This window comes from Naegleria lovaniensis (genome assembly GCF_003324165.1).
Source record: "Naegleria lovaniensis strain ATCC 30569 chromosome Unknown tig102, whole genome shotgun sequence".
NCBI classification, from domain to species: domain Eukaryota; phylum Heterolobosea; class Eutetramitea; order Acrasida; family Naegleriidae; genus Naegleria; species Naegleria lovaniensis.
In genome coordinates this window covers 10,271-20,062 of record NW_025407912.1, presented here as the reverse complement: position 1 = coordinate 20,062, position 9,792 = coordinate 10,271, and the positions used below count along the sequence as shown (strand labels likewise).

Sequence of the window (9,792 nt, the reverse complement as noted above, 5' to 3'; positions counted from 1 at the left end):
AACGACACAACTCTAGTGCAAGATTTCCAAAATCTTCTTCATTCTCCAATTTTTTCCAATTTTCCATAAAATCTTAAAAATTCAAATTGAGGAGTTTCACCGAGGACATACCTTTTAGCACCTTACACCTTACACTTTAGTGCCGTTTGCAATGGCACGTAGTCCCAAAAAGGAGATACAAATAGCACTTAACACTGGAGTGCCAAATGCAAACAGCACCTGACACTTGAGTGCCAAATATCATCAGCACTTGTCCGATTTATTTTTTTTAATTATTTATTAAAAATTAGCAGATTTGCGACCGAACTTCGTGGCTTGCTCAATGTGAAATGCAAAGGAGCGACCTGGCTCAAAAGAAATTGCTTGAGAGCTTCGGGTCACAATTTGATCAGTTCTCGCTGTACAACCATCATCCACTTCGTCCAACACGTCATTTGAAGATGATGATGAGTACTCAGATTCTGAATCTGTAATAATTTTGCTCTTACGGGATGTTGTTCGAGTTGTTGCTCCTTTTTTCTTCTTTGCCTTTGGTTCTTCGACTTTTTCTTCTTCTTCCGACGTCACTTCAACAATTTCACCATCTCCCACTTCTTGAAAATCTTCGTCTTCAATTACATCATCAGCTTCCTGACCGGCGAACTCTTCCAATGCTGTGCGTTGGTCTGTTTTCAATCCTTCTAAAAAGTTTTCAAGAGCGTCAATAGGAGCGGTGTTTGTTGGAATCAAGCCTCTTGACACTGTGTCAGCAGGCCTGGAATCGAAAGGGTCGGCTCTTTTTCTCTTCTCGTTTCTCTTCTTCCTTCCTTGCTTGGTGTTGTCAGCATATGAAAGTGGCACATTTTCATTCAGGCCCAATAATTTAATGACGCCTGTAACATCCTCTCGGAGCATCATTTCAATTTCTACGATTGCATTACCATCATAAGTGGGTACTCCTGTAGCATTTAACACTTCTTGGACGTTGGTGTTTCTTGGTAGATTATTCTCCACAGCACTTGTTGCAAGTAACAATTTAACAATATGCGACTGCCGCCACCAATCACACCACGACTTCACACCTGGACAATAAAGTTCAATTGCATCAAGAATGGTTGTTATTGCTTTCTCAGACCTAAACTTCTCAATATCACTGGCCAAACCTTCCACTCTCGTCCGTACAGCTTCTTCAACTGGGATAACCTTTACCATCCGTTTCACACTTCTCTTGAAGTGAATAAAACAACCAGATGCCAATTGTTCAACAACTTCTTTACCAGCACTTCCAAATTTCTCCATAAAAGCCTCCCGTAATCCCTTAAGCTGAGACTGAGAAAAATCGACAAGGATGGACTTGATTCTTCGATCATTGCCTACAAACAATTCTTTCAAATCCAAACCACCGGACTCCAACGCATCCAAGAACATTCGGAAACAGGTTTTATAATCCTCTCTCTCAATTAAAAAGCGGCATAATTGGAAGCACATTCCTCCTTTCGCATGTTCAAAAAATGTACTTATGCCAAGGTGATTAAGAAACGGCCCTGATTTCGCTTGATGTTTCATATCAATGACTAGCATGTCTACATGTTCCATCAAATGTCGACTGATAGGAAACATTAGGAAACCTATTTTAGGACAAAATTGAACTTGTTGGACCCAACTACCAAATCCATCTGACAACGACATACCAAAAAGACACTCATCTGCCAAGTTTTTCGTTAATGAGGGAAGTAAATTCTCCTCAACCGAAGCAAGAATTGATGCAAAGTTGGAAGTGGAACCAAATTTTGTAGACATGGCTTTTCTTCTTATCCTCTGAATTCTTGTCCCGTTAATCAGAGCTCTGTTTTGGGCACCAGGAATAAATGGAACTCCAACTCCTCTTGTCACTTGTTTTGCGGTCAATGTAGGATTTTGATGGAATGCATGTTCTAACAATTCTTTCTCCTCAGTGCTTACTTTTGAAGGTGGAGGGTTGTGATGAAGATGTTCACCAATGCAAAACAGAAACTGCTTGCCAGAAATTTCGTTCTTGAAATATTTGAACTGAACAACACATTCAAACAATACCATTTCCTTTTGATGTACCGAACAAATGGCGCGATGAGCACTCTTTGCAGCAGTTTGATTACAACCATGTTCAGGACATTGATAACAGCCTCGACATAATCCATGAGCAAGGTTATGCTTTTGTTGATTGATGATTTTGGATGTGTAGCTTCCAAACTTGATGCTGTATTGAATTCCCGTTTTCAAAGAATTATCAGAAATAGAAGACCCCTCATATGAGTAGAGAATATTGGGCAACGGATATTGAATAACTTTAGAAAGATGTTCATGGTGAATCGATTTGTCTGAAAGAAGTTGCCAAGGGTTGAATCTGACCATTTTTTAATCAATTGTTTGATACTAAGGAACGAAGTGTTGGTTTTATTGAGAACAAAGTTTAACGGTTAGTTTCACATACTAGAACCTCCATTTCAATCAACATCCATTTCGCACCTTACACTCAAGTGTCAAATACAAATAGCACCTTACACTCAAGTGTCAAATACAAATCACACTTCGTTCATTTGGCACTCAAGTGTCAAATGCAAACGACACTGACACTAAGTGTAAGGTGTAAGGTGCCAAAATATAACAACTCGACGACCTCTCCTCAACAACTACAATCCATTCGTCGACATAAAAAACCTTCCGTCATGACATTCTCCCGACATCGAGTGAGTATTCAAACATGTTGTGGAGTGCTCGAATTGACCTGGATGAAAGCATTGGCTGTGTTGGGAATGGTGATGTGTGCCTTCACATTTTTTGTCTTGTTGGCATTGCTCATTTTTGGACAAAATTCAAGTGCTCATCAGGACATTGCCATTTTAGTGGCACGATCTGAAATCATGTTGTATCAGGCATGGATTGATGCGTATACTCTTGTGGCTGCCTATTCACACAATGCATCTTACATGTCGTATTATAACAATTATAAGTACACAGTGAAAAATTTAACCAATTACTTGTTTGATACCATTCCAAGAGATATTTACAATGTTTCGTATGCAGAAGATGTCACACGAGATTTGGAAATTTCAAATGAAATTGCTGCAACATTGATAGCGAATGGAAATTTCACACAGGCAGTACAAATGTTGACTTCGGATCGATTTTTAAGGGAACGAAGTGCATATGGTACTCTGCTTGATTCCTTATTACACTACATTTTAACAACTCAGCAAAAAGCAATTGAATCGAGTGAAATTGCCATGCTCACTTCTCTCATTTATCTTTCGGTAGCTATTGCAATTACAGTTCCAGCAATTGCTTTCATTTTAGGATTTGCCATTAATAGAGATGGAATTTATCAACAACGTCTGCAAAGAGCTAGAGCCATTGAATTGCAAGATACGATGAATAATCCAAAATTGAAAGCTCTTTTCAAGAAACATTGTATTAAGGAATTGAATCAAGAAAATTTCGATTTTTTAGAACAAGTTGATGTCTATAAGAAATTGTGTGAACATTTATTTGAATTGGTACATTCAGATGACGAAGTTTCGACCAATTCTGGGGACACGAGTTTGCATTCGGTGGCTTCACAGCCTCACGTCACCAATCAAGACAATCAAATTACTCTGCAAATTCCAACTCTCAACAGCACATTGGCTGGCACTAGTTCCAATTCATTGAGCACTCTGGATACTTCCAAAAAAAGACAACGTTCCATGTCCTCAGCCACAGAATTGGGTAATGAAATTGAACAAGTAGAAGCTCGAAAATATTCTCTCGTGAAAGACATTTACAACACATTTTTAGATGTGAATGGAATGAAATCGTTGAATATAACTAAAAGTTCAGCAGAGGTCGTTAAGAATGCTTTACAACAATATGAAGATAAGACCATTCATTCATTGAGTGATTCTTTGTTTGATTCATTGGAGAGGGACATTTCCATTACCTTGTTGGATTCACATTTCAGATTCAAACAAAGTATGGACTTTTTGAAGGAAATGAAAATTAAAAAGATTCATGACTTGAAGACTAATAATAATGACAACAAGAATCACCACGAGAAGAAGTAAGAGAGAGGTTTTTCAATAATTTTGCAATCATTGAATTTTTGACGCCTAGAGAAATCTAAATTCCCAAAATGTAAATAAACGTTGTAAATTAAGGTTGAAATTGCTTCCACAACAAATAGTATTGTTCAGGACGACAATAAGGCAAGTCCAACAAGTAGAGATCAAAATGAAGAACGCCCAATTTATTCATTCACTCAAAACAAAGCTTTCCAAATTCAACGAAAATAAAACCCTCTTGCATGTATGTCAAAGAATAATGAATGCAAACAATCACTCATGTGCTGTTCAAAACAAATGTGCAATCCAAACTGTTTGGGCTTTTTGTACAAATAGGAAAATGCCAAAAATGGACTTCCTCAATATTTTCCATGTGATCCTTAATTTCCCGAGAACAAAAATTGTTGGTTCCATGAAATCAAACAATACAGTGCATCATCATTGGTTGAAAAAGAACGCTCGGTTGTAAGCACAAGCAGAGAAAAATTCTTCATTGCACACACATCAAGTCACTTGTCGTTTTGCTACAAGTCTTCCATCCGAATTATTTAAAAACGAACAGGAGTTATTTCTTGGAACCAATTGAATTTCCAATCTCCAATTATCGCAAAATTTAAACTCAAAGTGGTGACTTAACAAGTGTGACAATCCTCAACCTCCCGATCACATTATGGTTCTCACTACACACCACAATTGCCACAAGAAACAACATCGAAACGATCCTCACGATCATCCCCATTCTTCTCTACCTCCATTAATGACTACCATGAGAAATCAAACACTTGAAAAACAATCAAAATATACAAATTTTGAATCCTTGGAAAATGATTGTATTTCAATGGACGATCATCATCATGATGAAGAATGGTCCGAACCAACAACAACAACTAAACAAACTCGATCGGATCAGAGTCCTTTGATCTTGGATTCTCCAAATGGTTCGTTGGATTGTTCATTGGATTTGAGTTCTCCTCTTCCTCCTTCATTTCATCTTGTTGGAGAGTTGTTATTACAACAACAATTAAATCTTAACAACAATAACAACCAAACAAATAATCATTCAAATAATCAAACAAGATTCAAAAACATCCTTATCGAACATGAATTGGTAAATGATGCACAAGGAGATGTCATGGCTGGAGATGATTCTTACATGTATCGATCACCATCGTCGTTATGTGAAAGTCAAACCTTTTCGATTGAAACTGAAAGTTTAGAAGAAGAATTGGTGTCGGACTCTGATCAGGAGGAATCATCCATGAATGGAAACGAAATGGAGGAGAGTGACGAGTTTATTGAGAATTCAGATCAACGACAGAATGAAGAAGAACGTGGGAGAAGAGGAGTTGGTATGGAAAGGAGAAGGGTTGAGAGAATATTCAGAGATGATCCATGTGGTAGTGTCGTTGAAGAAAGTGAAGAAATGTTGAGAAGTGGTTTCTCTAAATTTGGTAATTTATTGAGGAAGCTTAAAGAATTGTTGAAGGATGCAAAAGAACAATTGATTCATGAATGGGATGAAAATGGAAGATATTTACTCAACTATTATTATCATCAAGTGGCACACTACTCTGGTGGAGATGAAAGTCACTTGTCAAAACTTTTACATGCTGTCACTCCTCGAAAACTTCAGCAATTATTCGATGGTTTAACTCTTGTTATGAATCGACTGTTGATACTCAAAAGTACCTCCCATTCAAACACCTCTTCTGAATCTTTGTACCTCTCTCCTCACAATTTCTCCAGAAGCAACAGCAAATCTGACAACTGTCAACAAACCAATTCAAGTCCTCAGCGACACCATATTAAGGAATTGCCTCGTGAAATTCTCGAAAACATTTTTAGCTATTTATTTCAGAAAGGTGGAGTCTCCAACAAGAATGGTTTCACTACTGCAACCACAGCCACAACCAATACTTCCTTCTTGTGTGAAGAAGATTTCTTGTCTGCTTTTGCTCGTGCTAACATTTTCAGTGTTTTACTCACATGTCGAGAATGGTATGAAGTAGTAACAGAGTCGACTCAATTCTGGAGAGAAAGAGTCATTCGATTGAGTTTTCACTTGAAACGAAAAGAATTTCATGACATTACCAATTCCACTCACAAAAATGGAAAAGTCTTTAGAAATAGTTCTCAACTTCAACAACCTACAGAATCGAATTCTGCCTTTGTACATAATCCTTCTTCCCTGTCAAATTTCACATCCAACATTTCTGTAGATTCACAAAAGAAAGCATTGCTGGACGAAACTCTTCTCGATATTGACTTGAAAATGAAACGATTCCATACAGACCATCCCAAGCGATGCAAACAATTCTACTTTTTCTACTGGCTTTCTCTATTAAGACAAGTTCAAGAACAACAGGCAAGAAAACATGAAAATTCCATCCTTCAAGTGTCGTCAGCTTTTCAACATCACGGCTCTGACACTTCTCATCAAACTTGGACCAGTTTGAGATCTCGACAAAACGCAATCGCTTCCAAAATGAGATTTCAAAGTGGTGTTGAAATTGTGTTTGTATTAATTGTGGGATTATTTTTCATTTGGCAATGGTTTGGTTTGTTACTTTTTGGAGGAATATTTTCAAAATCCAATTCAAGAAATGGAAAAACATTGGGATCACACAAGAGACGTCTCATTCATTAGATCCATTGGGGATGCCTTTCTCTCAATTCTGATAACCTCAGAACAAAAATTACAGGTCTTTACAAAATTAAAAAGTCACACACGTTAAAAATAATGAACAACAACAACAACACTTACTCGGAGAGCACACCATACTCCATCAATGACAACAATGATTTTTTGGTGTTTTAAAGTGCTCCGATCACATACTCATCTCTCACACGAGAGACGGAATTATCATCTTGACAGAATGATAATCACATAGTTATTATTATATAGATCTATGGCCCGAATGATGAATCATTTTAGTTGTCTCTTCAACTTACCAATGTAATAAATGATGGTAATTCTTGATCAAAATATTTCTTGCTCCATTACCGTCACGAGGGATGTGGAAGTGACAATGATTGCAATGAAACCATTTGCTTCCATAAAGGTCTTCCTTGATCACTGAACAATTTCCACACGTTTTCGATGTATATTGTTCTGTGACAACATGTACCTTGCATCCACGCATTTCTGCCTTTTGCAAGAGTTTCATTCGAAAATCATAGTGTCTAAATCGCAACATTTGGCGAACAGTTTTTCTAGTAATTTTTCTTCCAACCCATTCGGAGGTGTTGGTGGTGGTTTCACTTGTGGTGGTGTCCCTTGATTCCCATCCTTCGAATGGTGAAGACGATGCAACAAGAGGTTCTGTTCGCACATCCATATTCTCCGTTTGGCCATTAGTATAACCTTCTTGTCCTTGACACGTGGTATCTTCTTTTCCTTGACGCTTCCTTTGTTTTTGTTTTCTAGCAATCATGGCCTTGACATTAAATTCAGGTATTATAATTTCAGAATAGTGGAAAGTTAAATAGTCAATGATTTTGTTATGCATATCATTCACCTTATTTCTAATTTTGCTTTCCAGCCTTCTAATCTTCTTTTTTAAGGCTTTTCTTAAACCCTTATAAAATTTTCGTTCCTGCCGAGAATTGTATTTTAGAAATTTGTTCTTGGCAATTTCCGACCTGAGCTGATCTTGCTTTAGAGAAAGGGAAAAGAGTATGGTGTTTTCTCCTTGAGCGGCAAACTCCAACGCGTCTCCATTACTATCATAACCATACATGAAGCATCGAACACCTGGATCCAATGCAATGTATTCCTTTCTGAGTTCATTTTGAGAAGGTTGTGGGCAGTCCTTGAGAAATATCTTGTCATATTCAATTCCACTGTTCGAATTGGACTCGTAGAAGCTTTTATCAAACCGTTGGAATTCTTGTCGAGTTAAAGCTTTGTGATAACGGACTGGAAGGCAAACAAAATATCTTCCTCTTTCTCGTACAAAGGTTGTCTCGTGTGAAAATTTTTTGTTGTCTTGTTTGGGCAATCATGGAAATTAGATTCAGTCAATTACATGATCAGTCAATTCATGAGAGATAAATCATGATGTAAGTAAAATCGAAATACATATATATAATACCAATCTCTCTTAACATTTCTCGCAGATATAAATTTCAAAAGATGATCCGTAGATTTCTTGGAAGGACATGCACTTTCATTCCCTTTAAAAAAGGTAGGTTTTAACAACACTCCTTCCTGTGATAATGAAATGTTTGTCACCTTGAACGATTGATATGGATGTTGATTGCTTCGTCCTTTCATTTCGAATTCACGAGGTTGTCGAGTAAAATGTTTGGGATTAAATCTTTCGTTCAATTCCTCATCAGTAATCATCTCCTTCTTTCCTTTTTGAACCTTTTTAAGAAATTGGTTTTTGGCCTTTCGAGCAGCCTCTTTGGATTCCTTTTCTGCTGCTTGCTTGTTTTTATATCTAGTAATTTTCTCAGCCTTGACAAAGTCTTTCACAGCGTTCAATTTAATATCTGCTGGACAATGTTTCAACTCTTGATCCCATAGCCATCTAGTTTGTTGGAATCTCAGGTTGGTTTGGGGATTCTTCAAAATTTTAAAGTAATCGTCTTCTGTGGTGGTAAGGAGTGTTTTTCCCTTGTTTTGCTCTAACATGAAATGAAGGAGACATGCTTCATTATAAGCATGGTTAGAATTGAAGAAAAATCTTTCAAAGACCTTCTTTTGTTCTGAAGTGAGTTTCAATCTCACTTTCTTTGTTCTCACAAAATAATTGTCTTCGTTTGAGATTGAGAAGGAGGTGTAAATTTGTTTTAGCAATTTCTCGATAGTGTCATCAGCTTTTTCCTTTGATTCCGCAGTAGTGGAGGAATTAACTCCATTCTCAGCAGTCGTAGATGAACTCACTTCATTCTCAGCAGTAGTGGATGAATTGACTCCATTCTCAGCAGTCATAGATGAACTCACTCCATTCTCAGCAATCGTAAAGGAACTCACTCCATTCTCTGCAGTAGTGGATGAATTCACTTCGTTCACAGCAGTCACAAATGAACTCACTTCATTCTCTGCAGTAGTGGATGAATTCACTCCGTTCTCTTGAAGCATTGTTAAAGACTCCTCTAACGCAGATACTTGCTTGAATTCCTGAACAAGCTTCTTCTTTTCTGACCCAAACTTGCGTCCGTTGAACGAGCAGACTGTCCTTTTAAACTTGGAATTCCCACACTTACATGGCGTCTTTTTCCAAGTTTCTGATTTACTCCACACTTTTTCTACCAATTCCTTCTTGCTCGGAGGTGGTTTTGTGGATGGACATCGTTGGCGAACGGAGAGGGTAAACCAACTTTGGGTCAGTATTTTCGTACCATTCTTGGCAAAACATGACACGGGACAAATCTTGTTCAAACGATCAACCGTATCATCATGCCAAAACGGTTTTCTTAACTCCTTTGAATCAGTCGAAACAGTGGAATTGGGAACCATCCTTCTCTTATTCAATCTCTTCTTCGTTGGTTGCTGTTTGTGATAGAGTTGCCTTTTTCTTAACCGTCGAACCTTATTTTTCAGCGACTGAAATGTTCGGTGTGTAAAGTAATCTCGGTAAATTTGTTCCAAATTCATTCCCTTCCGCAAGGATGTCACAATTAAATCCTCTTCCGACTGTGAATAAGGTTCTCCTGGAGTCGTTGATACATTGGACTTGTTCGATGATGGTTGTGCTTGTCTTAACGGTAAGGGTTTGGATGGACTTAA

At 37.7% G+C, this 9,792-nt stretch overlaps 4 protein-coding genes across 3 annotated transcripts; 2 read left to right on the top strand and 2 right to left on the bottom strand.

Moving 5' to 3' along the window:
- Positions 1-279: 279 nt before the first annotated feature.
- On the bottom strand, positions 280-2,370 carry C9374_014688 (uncharacterized protein; the record flags this gene model as incomplete). The annotated part of the gene is made up of 1 exon (XM_044690703.1): positions 280-2,370. The coding sequence occupies one exon, from the start codon at positions 2,368-2,370 to the stop codon at positions 280-282; it is 2,091 nt and encodes a 696-aa protein (XP_044541536.1).
- Positions 2,371-2,573: 203 nt separating this feature from the next.
- C9374_014687 (uncharacterized protein) lies at positions 2,574-4,058 on the top strand (the record flags this gene model as incomplete). Its single annotated transcript, XM_044690701.1, has 1 exon — positions 2,574-4,058. The coding sequence occupies one exon, from the start codon at positions 2,574-2,576 to the stop codon at positions 4,056-4,058; it is 1,485 nt and encodes a 494-aa protein (XP_044541535.1).
- Positions 4,059-4,725: 667 nt separating this feature from the next.
- Positions 4,726-6,702, top strand: C9374_014686 (uncharacterized protein; the record flags this gene model as incomplete). The annotated part of the gene is made up of 1 exon (XM_044690700.1): positions 4,726-6,702. One exon carries the CDS (start codon positions 4,726-4,728, stop codon positions 6,700-6,702), a length of 1,977 nt encoding a protein of 658 aa, XP_044541534.1.
- Positions 6,703-7,003: 301 nt separating this feature from the next.
- Positions 7,004-9,792, bottom strand: part of C9374_014685 (uncharacterized protein) — a gene marked incomplete at both ends in the record, with an annotated part of 5,469 nt that continues 2,680 nt past the window's right edge.